Source organism: Bufo gargarizans, chromosome 8 (genome assembly GCF_014858855.1).
Source record: "Bufo gargarizans isolate SCDJY-AF-19 chromosome 8, ASM1485885v1, whole genome shotgun sequence".
NCBI lineage: Eukaryota > Metazoa > Chordata > Amphibia > Anura > Bufonidae > Bufo > Bufo gargarizans.
The window spans coordinates 135,109,472-135,121,691 of NC_058087.1; the positions used below are offsets into that span (position 1 = coordinate 135,109,472).

Consider the following 12,220-nt stretch of genomic DNA (forward strand, 5'->3'; position numbering starts at 1 on the left):
GTGTGGGGCCCACAAGGAGACCTTGCACACTGTGTGGGGCCCACAAGGAGACCTTGCACACTGTGTGGGGCCCACAAGGAGACCTTGCACACTGTGTGGGGCCCACAAGGAGACCTTGCACACTGTGTGGGGCCCACAAGGAGACCTTGCACACTGTGTGGGGCCCACAAGGAGACCTTGCACACTGTGTGGGGCCCACAAGGAGACCTTGCACACTGTGTGGGGCCCACAAGGAGACCTTGCACACTGTGTGGGGCCCACAAGGAGACCTTGCACACTGTGTGGGGCCCACAAGGAGACCTTGCACACTGTGTGGGGCCCACAAGGAGACCTTGCACACTGTGTGGGGCCCACAAGGAGACCTTGCACACTGTGTGGGGCCCACAAGGAGACCTTGCACACTGTGTGGGGCCCACAAGGAGACCTTGCACACTGTGTGGGGCCCACAAGGAGACCTTGCACACTGTGTGGGGCCCACAAGGAGACCTTGCACACTGTGTGGGGCCCACAAGGAGACCTTGCACACTGTGTGGGGCCCACAAGGAGACCTTGCACACTGTGTGGGGCCCACAAGGAGACCTTGCACACTGTGTGGGGCCCACAAGGAGACCTTGCACACTGTGTGGGGCCCACAAGGAGACCTTGCACACTGTGTGGGGCCCACAAGGAGACCTTGCACACTGTGTGGGGCCCACAAGGAGACCTTGCACACTGTGTGGGGCCCACAAGGAGACCTTGCACACTGTGTGGGGCCCACAAGGAGACCTTGCACACTGTGTGGGGCCCACAAGGAGACCTTGCACACTGTGTGGGGCCCACAAGGAGACCTTGCACACTGTGTGGGGCCCACAAGGAGACCTTGCACACTGTGTGGGGCCCACAAGGAGACCTTGCACACTGTGTGGGGCCCACAAGGAGACCTTGCACACTGTGTGGGGCCCACAAGGAGACCTTGCACACTGTATAGGCTGGCTGGGCAGGTAGTGGGCTACAAGGGCCACTATACTCCATGGGGCGACATTATACTGTATGAGGCTATTATTCCCTAATGCCTGCTATGAGAGATCAAGTGCCATCACCATGTGCAGTGCAGCTCGCAGGCAGGGCCAGGGCCATAGAATACAGACGGTATAACCTTTATTTCTGACACCTGGGCCGTTAGGGTCTCTCACTCCTCTTCCCCCACCTTGGCTTGGACACGGACTGCTGACTGACGTTGCGCGCCTCGCTCCAGTGCTCCGCCAGTGGGTGGAGACTTGAATAAGGAAGCGAGAAAGAGACGGGGCGGCCGCTGCAGGAACTAATATGGTATGTAGGGGCGGGCTGACACAGATTTAGGAGCGGCCAGCGCACATATGATCGCTCCAATGACGTCACCAAATACAGCGGTTATTTGGAAACGGCAATATATCTGTTTCTTAATACCGCAGTATATCTTGACACCGGTTTACAGCTCAACCCTACCACAGGAGGCTATCCTGCATCTGTATGGCCGCTACCATGCCAGAGTGGCAGGCTGTATGACAGCAAGGGGGAGATGCCACCCAGTATTAATGTGACCCTGTCCCAACATATACCCTGCTGCAGAACCCAAAATAAAAAGTTGTATGATCATTGACCAAGCACCACCAGCAGTTTATACTTTGTAAATCTCAGCTCAGTTATGTGAGATCGACAGACAGATGTTCTTATGGGCTCTTTAATCTTATCTTTTCTTTTTTTGTTTCTCATTCCTCCCTTGTTGTATTCAGGAAATAAAGTACCCAGAATACCTTAACATCCGTCAATTCACATCCAACCCCCATGGAGAACCAATCATGTACTCTTTATATGCTGTTCTTGTGCATACAGGCCTAAGTTGTCACACCGGGCACTACTTCTGCTATGTAAAGGTGAGAGAATTCTAGGAAACTTATCATATATTACTACAAAGTCCAGTAAGTAGAATCCTCTGGTTTCTCGTCCTATACAAACAAGGTTGTCTCCAGAGCTACTCAATAATAGTCCTTAACGTTGTTTCCATTAAAAGTTAGGCTACTTTCACACTGGCGTTTTGGCTTTCTATTTGGGAGATCCGTTCTGACACTTAATGTAAATCAATGGGGACGGATCCGTTTTCTATGGCATGATGACTTTCAATGGTGTTCAAGACTGATCAGTCTTTGCTATGTTAAAGATAATACAAACTGATCCGTTCTGAACAGATGCAGACGTTTGTATTATCTAAACGGATCCGTCTGTGCAGATCCATGATGGATCCGCACCAAGCGCGAGTGTGAAAGTAGCCTTATCACGTGTGAGCAGTGATAACCTTTTGGGTGTCAAGTACAGATCATGCCAATAGCATAAGAAGTACAACCAGCAATCAGTACAAATTCAGACCGGTTACTGTAAATTCTGATCTATTTCAGGCCAGTAATGACCAATGGTACTTGATGAACGACTCAATCGTGTCCAGTGCAGATATTCGGACTGTGCTCAACCAGCAGGCATACCTTCTGTTTTATATCCGGTATATATTTCACACTTGGCTTTACTCATCTTAAAACAAAAAAAGCTCTTTTGTATTATTTTCAGAGGTTTAATTTCTCTTTCTTTCCCCAAGATCGCAGAATGTACAGTGCGGAGACTCGCCTTACTCCCATCAGTCTGCCAGCCCCAACTCTCCTCAGCCCAGCAGCAGCCATCAAGTTGGAGGCACAAAGTCCGATTTCATAGGACCCCAGCAGATCATCAAAGTAAGACTGCACTGTGTCCTATATTTGAACAGTATTTTGTTTTCTTGTGTTTACTGAGAGGGTGACTTGTTATTTATGGTCAGATAAATAACATTTAAAGAGGGTATGCACATATACTCTGCTAATCTAACATCAGGTGTGGAGAGACCTAACTACGCGCTAGATGGACTGTTGGTGATGGAACGATCTGATGCCCAGCGAGTATTATGCACAGGTCCCGTTAATTTAAATGGGGCGCATGCATCTTCCCGAACCCAATTTTAGATCATGTGGTAATGTATGCCTGGACAAACCCATTCAAGTCAATGGGCATGTTGAAGGCTTTCTCCAGGATTAGGAAAGTCATGGCTGCTTTCTCCCAAAAACAGCATTACACTCCCATCTCAGTGAGGCTGAACTGCAAAAGTAGACACAACCCATGGACAAGTATGATGCTGTTTTAGGAAGACAGCAGGAATGTTCTTCTAATCCTGGGCAAGTCCTTTAAAGGGGTTGTCATGTTTCTTATATTGATGACCTCTGCACAGGAAAGGTAATCAGTATCAGATCGACGGGTCCAACTGCCGGCGCCCCCGGTCATCAGCTGCTTGAAGAGACCACAAATACAGTTACACTCCGTCTGCTCTTTCCCATTGAAGTGAATGGGACAGAGGAGCTGAAATTACCCCCTGCTCGCCGCTACGATGTCTACAGTGAGTGGGTAAACGTTGAAGAGAATTCAGCACTTGTTCTCTTCGAACAGCTGATCGCCGTGGTGTGTCGGGAGTCAGACCTCTGCCGATCTGATGTAGGTCATCAATATAGGAAATCGGCCAACCCCTTAAAATCAATGGTAAATTGCCCCTCTACTTTTTCCTGTAAATTAAGAAATATTAGCTCAATCTTACTATTAAGCTCATCATACACATAGGAGAAATGTAGGCCAGACGTGCTACTATCTGTTGGATCGGGGACCGGTTCATGTATTTTGGGGCCCGCTGACTGTCACCCCCCCATGGCAGTGGTGTCCTCTAGCTGGCTGGATTTCAACATCCCCAAACCTTTGTTGCCCAGAGAGGCAATTCTCTTCTCCTTATTGAAAGCATAAAATGTGTAGATTATATGAACAGTGTGTCAGTTACAACTACAATATTTTTTTATTTTTTTGTAGAACGCAAAGAACATGAATGGTAATAGATCACCAAAAACATCTCTAAATGGTAACGGAATAAATGGCAACATTCTTAAAAGATGCATCGGCCCTTTGCCCATGAACAGACAAATGACTGTGAACGGCAAAAAACAAAAAATCGTAGTGAACATTAATAAACCCCTTCCTGCCCAAGAAATCTCCTCTGAAGCTAAACAGAACGGCCCATCCCAGTCTACCTCTGCACCCCCATCCACCAGTGATCTCCCAAATAAGTTGAAACGTGGACCTCTGGCCAGTGCCAGTCCTGCAGTATCTTCCACCGTGCTGGTTCCTTATGGGGCAGAATCTGAGGAGGAATCTGAAGAGGAGAGTAAAGGTGTACGGAAAGGAAGATTTAGTGCTGACTTGGTGAACACTTCTGTCATCACTAATGGACATGCTACCATTGACTTGAATGGTAACTCTGTTCTGACAGAAGAAGAGCCGGCGCCTAAATCTAATCAAACTGACCAAGAAGTGCATGAGTCCACCGACGCTGCCAGTCCCGGTAAACACAACGGCTCTGTGGAAGTAAGTTTTGTGTGTTACTCCTCTTTCTATACAGAAGCTTTAGAAAGTGAGAGCTGCAATCTGATGCCATGGGAAACTGTTCCACTTTTCTATTGCTCCAGTTTTCTGAAAGCTGAAAAAGCCTGATATTTTAGCCTTGCCTAACCTACATCTGGTATTTGACGGCCCAACGTTTTTATGGGGGAGAATTCCATGAATAGATGTATGTTGTGTCCCTGGGGTATATTTTCATGTAAACCTTAGTAATAAGTGTGTGTGATGGGGGGGGGGGGTGTGTGTGTGTGTCATCTATCAAACTGGGGTAAAGTAGAACTGGCTTAGTTGCCCATAGCAACTAATCAGATTCCACCTTTCATTTTGGCCAGCTCTTTTGGAAAATGAAAGGTGGAATCTGATTGGTTGCTATGGGCAACTAAGCCAGTTCTACTTTACACCAGTTTGATAGATGACCCCCCTGGATTTTTACCTGCCTTAAAATAGTGCACCTTCACACGAGACCGAATTGCAGTTTATACCTACCTATGTGAGTAATCAGATTCAGGGCTGAATTAGGGTGAAATGTTAAGGGAAAACATCCATTTGAGCAGATTTTCACATATTTTGTAAGGTCTTTCTTTGTCATGTACTGACCATGAAGGGGTATCCCAACTAGGATTTTCTACATCTTTTCTACCGATCTTTTGTTCTCACAGGAGGGGGTCTGGCATCTGTTTATTCCTCATTTCCTATTGAGACATGCATACTCAACCAAACCGCACGTGTATGGGAGGGTCAGGAGGGATAGTTCGGCTAACTGCTATCCAAGGTTGCACTCCTTTTTTGGTTTTTTTTTCTCTCTCCCCCCCTCCCCCCCCCCCCCCCCCCCGTAAAACTAAAAATGCTCTTTGAGCAGTATTTTAAGCCAAGTGTAGTATGAAATAAAATTCTAGACTTTTAATACTTTTCTGACAATATTTCCATTTTCGGTCTTGTTCTTTGTGGGGCATATTGTGTTTTCAGTGACACCATTTTGGGATATGTATACCTTATTAACTTTTATAAACTTTTTTTGGGGTGATAATTGTGGAGGAGAGCAGTTCCACCATTGCTTTTTGCACTTTAAATTTACGGTGCTCACTGTGTGGTATAACTAGCGTGTTACTGTTATTCTATGGGTCAGTACAATTACCATGATACCAAATATGCATCAATTTATGTGTTTTTTTTTTTTTTTTTAACAACTTTTTGGATTCTAACAGTTCATCACGTTACATCCCCGCATTCTGTTGTAGAGGGCTTTTTTTTTTTTTTTGTAGGGCGAGATGTATCTTATAATAAATAATAAAATTTATTTATATAGCGCCACAATATTCCGCAGTAAAAATAACTGGATAATATGCAACTGAAACACTAGGAGTCAGGGCCCTGCTCGCAAGATCTTACAATCTATTAGGAATTGGGGTAGACACATAAGGTAGTTGATTGTTGTATCTTTTATTGGTAGAATTTTTTGGGGGGTACGTGGGACTAAGGGCTTTTTCACACTGAAAGTGAACTGAAAGCATTTGAAGACGGATCCGTCTTCAAAGTGCGTTCAGTGTTACTATGGCAGCCAGGACGCTATTAAAGTCCTGGTTGCCATAGTAGTAGTGGGGAGCAGTATACTTACAGTCCGTGCGGCTCCCGGGGCGCTCCAGAATGACGTCAGAGCGCCCCATGCGCATGGATGACGTGCCATGCAATCACGTCATCCATGCACGTGGGGCGCCCTGACGACACTCTAAAGCGCCCCAGGAGCCACACAGACGGTAAGTATACTGCTCCCCACTACACTTTACCATGGCTGCCGGGACTTTAGCGTCCCGGCAGCCATGGTAACCATTCGGAAAAAGCTAAACGTCGGATCCGGCAATGCGCCGAAACGACATTTAGCTTAAGGCCGGATCCGGATCAATGCCTTTCAATGGGCATTAATTCCGGATCCGGCCTTGCGGCAAGTGTTCAGGATTTTTGGCCGGAGCAAAAGGCGCAGCATGCTGCGGTATTTTCTCCGGCCAAAAAACGTTCCGGTCCTGAACTGAAGACATCCTGATGCATCCTGAACAGATTTCTCTCCATTCAGAATGCATGGGGATAATCCTGATCAGGATTCTTCCGGCATAGAGCCCCGACGACGGAACTCTATGCCGGAAGAAAAGAACGCAAGTGTGAAAGAGCCCTTACTAACATTTATTTTTTGTGGTTTTCAATAGGAAAACACAATTCTGTACTTTTTGCTTTTTTATATTGTTCACTTGGCGGTATAATTAACATGTTTTGATATACACGTTGAGGCAAGCTGGGTGTGATAACATTTTTTAAACAAACTTTATTCTTTATTAACTTTCAATATTTATTAACTTTTTTCTTTTTTTACTCTCACTAGAGCTTTTATAATGTACTGGTATACCTTTTATATAAATACATTATAGCCTATCTCTGTACATAGGCATGCGCAGCCTATTTTAGGGTGTGCACCCTAAAGAACATCGCGCATGCGTTTGTGTGTGTATGTATATATATGTGTGTGTATATATATATATATATATATATATATATGTATGTATGTATAATTAGCGTTTATGCCATTAGTCCCCATTATCAGCCCCCAGCAAACTCATTTTTTATAAAATAAAAAAACACTTACCTCTCTGCTCCTGGATGCCGCCCGCGATCCTCTGCCTCACACTGTGCGCAGCCGAGGACCAGAAAGCGGTAAGTACATAGCGTTCACCGCTTCCTGGTCCTCCGGTACTCATGAGCGCTTCCGTGCGCTCGCCTATGTCTCTGTATCTGTGTCAGGCTGTCAATTAGGCTGTGTCTGTGGCACAGTCTAATAGATGTATACCTGTGTCAGGTCTGGGGGCCTTTGTTAGGCCCCAAGCTACCATGGCACCCCACAATTGTGTTCATAGGAGGCCAATGGCTGCTTTTTCTCAGGGAGTAAAATTGACTGCATGGGCATCTACTTGTACAGGCAGTATTGCCATCACTGCGCTATCTAAGCTGTATGGTCCGCTTTTACACATTACAGCTCTGATGATTTCTTGACTCCTCCAATGTATTATTATATATTTTTTTTAACTGTACAGCACATTTTAAAATTTGCCTTATAAACCATCAAAGTTGGAAATTGACATGTGAACCCGTCCATTCACACACCCCTGGTCCCCACAGTTCCCCCAGCAATCATACATTTATCATCTATTCTGTGTTGTTAGTTGACAGAACCCTTTGAAGGAGCCATGTCATGATATTGAAGACCTGTCCTCATGATGACAATAGCTGATTGGTGGGGGTCTTACTCTTATAACCCCACTGATTAGCTGTTTGAAGGGCACTAATGCTCAGCTGCCTTTTTAGCTGACTTGCTTTATGTGGTATAGCATTTATTTCATATAATAAGGACTTACTGTAGTTTTAATATATTTCTATTTTCAGGTTGACCTCCAGACTGTGACCAAGGAAGAAACAGCAGCAGCCATTTCTCATCATCCGGAGAGTGAAAGAACAGAAGTAGAAGAACTGTAAGTAGATTGCATCAAGAGGAATTGTACTACACGTAAAGCTTTCCCTTTATAAGTAGTATAATTGTCGTTATAATTTTTTCCTTTTTTTTTTCTCTTTGTTAGTTTGCAGAATACAGAAAACCTAAACCAGGCCGTTGATCCAGGAGGTCTTCCAGAACACAACGCAGGTGACTATGAGGAGCATCAGAATGGATCGTCACCATCTTCTGTACCTGTGGAGCACCAAAGGGAAGCTAGCACTACACCTCAAGATGTGAAGAGTGGAAATGATTATACATGCCACAATGGACATAGTGACAGGAAACATGTCCGCAGCGAGAGGTCTCGATCTGTGCACGAGAGAGACTCCCGGAAGAGAGAACTGTATTCGCGGAGCAGAGACAGCTGCAAGTATGATCGCCATAAATACCATCACAGTGATGAAAACAGACACAGGAATAATTTCTCTCGAGGAAGTGAAAGTCACAGGAGCCATGGGAGACATCGGTCAAGGAGCAGAGGGAGAATGGACGATCCATATCGTTATCTGTCCAGACGGGATCGTTCACATAGCCACGAGAGGAACCATTACAGCAGACATCAGCGATGGGATCATTTTCATTCCTCTTATAGAGATGATCGGGACAGAGTCTCATACGAGAACCGAGACTATCACTACAGGGATTCTAAGTACCATAGGAATGACTGGTACCATCACTCTAGAGACAAGCGTGATCATGGCTACAGCAGCAAGCACTCTCACTACTCTTCTTTCTCAAGGCACTCTGACTCTCATCATCACCATGGAAAGTTTAACCACCAACATTATGAAAACAGTAAGAAACGAAAACCAGAGTACAGTAGCAGCACGGGGGAGGATTATTACGAGCCTGACTGCAAGAAAAGAGGGAACTCTATGGAAAAACAAATGTTCCGAATGGAAGAAAAGAAAGTGTAAGTTTCACCCTGTCAGATCTGCTGTCTGAATATTTAATGGTTATGTATCCACCTTTGAATATATATATATTTTTTTTTTCTGTCTCAGTGCCTCTGAAATGAAAAATTCTACAACTTTGCCATTCATTAAAGATTTCGTATCGTTTTGTGTATAAAGCTCCTATGCCAGGGATCAGCAACCCCCAGCACCCCAGCTGTTCTGAAACTACAACTACCAGAGTGCTCCGTTCACTTCTGTGGGAATTAGATGTTTGCATGCTGGGAGTTGTAGTTTCACAGCAGCTGGAGTGCCAAAGGTTGCTGACTGCACAGTCCAGTCCTGTCATCATTGCTGTTTTCTTCTGTGTCCATTCCAAACGTACACTAGCATAAAGTAAAAGCCAAAAGGAAGAGAACGTGACTGCAGGATCAGACTACACAGGATTCGTTTGTTGTCTGTTACCATGGAGACAGGCCTGTATTGGAGTTGTAGGAAAGAACTGTTATGAAGTTTTCAGTGCAAACTATTTCAAAGATCTCTAAATTTGTTCTCACGGTGGTCAATAGCCATAGGTGACAAATTTACGATCACTAGGGGTATGACCACTGGTACCCCCCACCACTCACATGAACCTGTATATCTTGAGTGGTAGCACTCATGCAAGTTCACTAGTGCATTTGGACTGACTGATATAGCTGAGTGCAGTACTTTGCAGTTTCATAGAAGTCTATGGAGGGGTGTTGTGCATGTGCACCACTGCTTTAAACACATAGGGGACTCTAAGACCTCTGTTCTTGTGACTGACGGTCGGACCCCCAGCATTAGTTTTATGGTAGGTAGAGGTTTATCAATTTATGACAACTTGACCTGGATAATGCGAAGAAGTAAAAAAATGATGGTCATACAAATGGAAGGTTTTCCCGCTTAAAAAAAATTATGTATCCTAAGCTGACACTGATGCATGGTGCACACCACATACTGACCCACAGAAGGGTCTCTTTCAAGCGCATAAAAAAATAAAAATAAATGTCCACATCACGCAGAATGGAGATTTCCTAAACCGGCATAAAATAATCCTGGTCCTCCGTTTCTGTACTTGCTGACTAGTCCCTGTTTCTTCTTACACTCTTAATTGCAATTATTTCATTTGTTTGCTAGAGAAGGTCTTAGAAAAGTCCCAGCCTGTTTTACTGTGGGGCATAACTGGTTTCTGTGGTAGTAATACAGCTGCCTAGCTATGCCACATTTTGTTTTTGTTCCTAAACCCCAGGTTCCTCTTTGCCTCACCGATAACTTTGTACACCATGTATATAATGTGAGTGACCGTTATTTTACTTTCTTTGTAACATCATTTTTCCTTTTTTTTTTTTTTCCTCTTTAGAACTGTAAAGACGTAGCATCTCCTGCATGGAATCGACTCCACTGAAACACCTTGAAATGCTGCATTTAAACTACCGCAGACGACATCCTTTTTTTAATTTCACATTTTTGACTACCAGGGTTTTTCTTCGTTTTAGTTTTTATGGAATTTTCTGCAAATTGTTTTGATTTGGACAAGTTCTCCAAATCTTTCACTTCTAATCAGAGTTACATAACCACATCTGGAAGACCATAGTGTGCTTATAGTTATTTTTGGGAGCTGTATAAACAGGTAGCCTCCACTTATACAGCTGCTTATAGGGAGTGTGGGGTCCTTGTTAGACTGCACGCCCGCGCTGTATTCACTTCACACCGCTGAGCAGCCTGACAGCATATCTAATGTACGATTGCTCCTTTACTGTCTACTGTAAGAACTCTGCTCTGCAGTAGGCTGCAATGCGATATGCTGTAGGCTGAGCAGCCTGACAGGAATGGGGGAGAGGAATTCAATCCTGTTCTCCGTTCCTGTTAGGCAGCTCAGCCATGAGAGCAGATGACACACAATCTGTTGTAGAAAATAATTTTTGCTCAACTTTAGATAGTAATAGATCAATTGTACAAGAACATCCTGACAGGATGTATCCCATCTGTATTAGGACATTCTGATGGTATTCATGCTGTGTACAGCTGGTTATGAGCCATGCACATCTTCCTTATTTTAATTTGAATTGCCCTTTTTATTATTGGCATTAGTTTAGATGCAGCATTCGATATTGGAGTCCATGCTTTTTGTCTTCTGTCCATGCGCTACCAGACTCTCCTGGCCGAATCGATAAAGACCAGTTCACTCGCCCGTTCTACCTGTTGTGTAAAAACCGAACAGAGTTGGTGCTGTTTGACAATACTGTACAGAACTTTACCACACAAGTATTTTTCAATGGTTTTTAATTTTTGTTTTGTTTTTTGTTTTTATACACGTTTCATCCTACTGAACTTTTCAACTGCTGATCATTACGCGGCGTCTGATCTCAAGCGGAAACGGGAAATGCCCTGGAACATGTGCTCTCAAATGCTGCTTTTCTTAAAGACTCAGGATTATGTGTGTTTCTCAGCATGTTTATTTCCCACATGTGACACCGAGACCGAAGCTTGAGGAATTGAGGAGTCTTTCATGTAAATATATGATTAAAAGAAAAAGAAAATCTACAGCAAACGACCTTGCATTTTGTCTCACTTGAGATGCTCTTGTATGTATGATAATCACGTACTGTATTTTAGATACTAATTGTATAAATCATCCTCCATGTTTATGTACGTTCTACTATAGAAACTTTTTATTATTTATTCCCATGGACCTGAAGAACTCAGAGCTACAGTGTGTTCATTCACATCAATCTTGGCACGAATTGGAAAGTGGAACCCATAGGAAGGAGAAGGTGACTGCAGAAGACGTGGTCACTTTTTGATCAGTCACCAGTAAATGAATGGCATTCGTTCACTTAGACTATATGGCCATTTACAGATCAGTATACTAGGTATTTATCCTCTTGCCCATACATTATCAGGAGTATCGTTATTTGTATCCTTGCTGTGAAATGCTCAATCTATGATCTATTTAAATACTTTATAATTTGTATACACTTGCATCATTTTCTCACTATAAACAATGTGATGGGACGCTCCAACAATGTGGTTCTACAATGTCTGTTTTGGGCTCTTAACTATTTTTATTTATTTTTTCCTCCCATCTCTGGATCACCCCTTTAATTACCCCTAGCAAGCGTCTCCTGTGCCTCTCGGTCCCATGCTGTCTTCACTGAACTTCCACTCGCCGTCCTTCAAGCTCCTGCACAGATGGGGTCATGTGTGCTACTGCAGCCATCGACTGGCTACAGTGGTGAATGTCTCCAAACACCACATTAATGCTGGGTCATATTTTGCTTGGGGACACATCTGA

The 12,220-nt window shown here is 44.2% G+C and overlaps 1 protein-coding gene across 4 annotated transcripts in view; it reads left to right on the forward strand.

Annotated features, from left to right (window-relative positions):
- The window catches only part of LOC122944567 (ubiquitin carboxyl-terminal hydrolase 42-like), a 53,869-nt gene extending 42,296 nt beyond the window's left edge, over nt 1-11,573 (forward strand). For all 4 annotated transcript variants that reach the window (XM_044302974.1, XM_044302977.1, XM_044302976.1 and 1 more), the window contains 7 exons: nt 1,752-1,892; nt 2,412-2,512; nt 2,606-2,738; nt 3,889-4,440; nt 7,900-7,985; nt 8,091-8,921; nt 10,286-11,573. In XM_044302974.1, the coding sequence (XP_044158909.1) occupies nt 1,752-1,892; nt 2,412-2,512; nt 2,606-2,738; nt 3,889-4,440; nt 7,900-7,985; nt 8,091-8,921; nt 10,286-10,301 (1,860 nt within the window). In that variant the 3' untranslated portion in view covers nt 10,302-11,573. The remainder of the gene's footprint in view (nt 1-1,751; nt 1,893-2,411; nt 2,513-2,605; nt 2,739-3,888; nt 4,441-7,899; nt 7,986-8,090; nt 8,922-10,285) is intronic.
- Nucleotides 11,574-12,220: the final 647 nt, after the last annotated feature.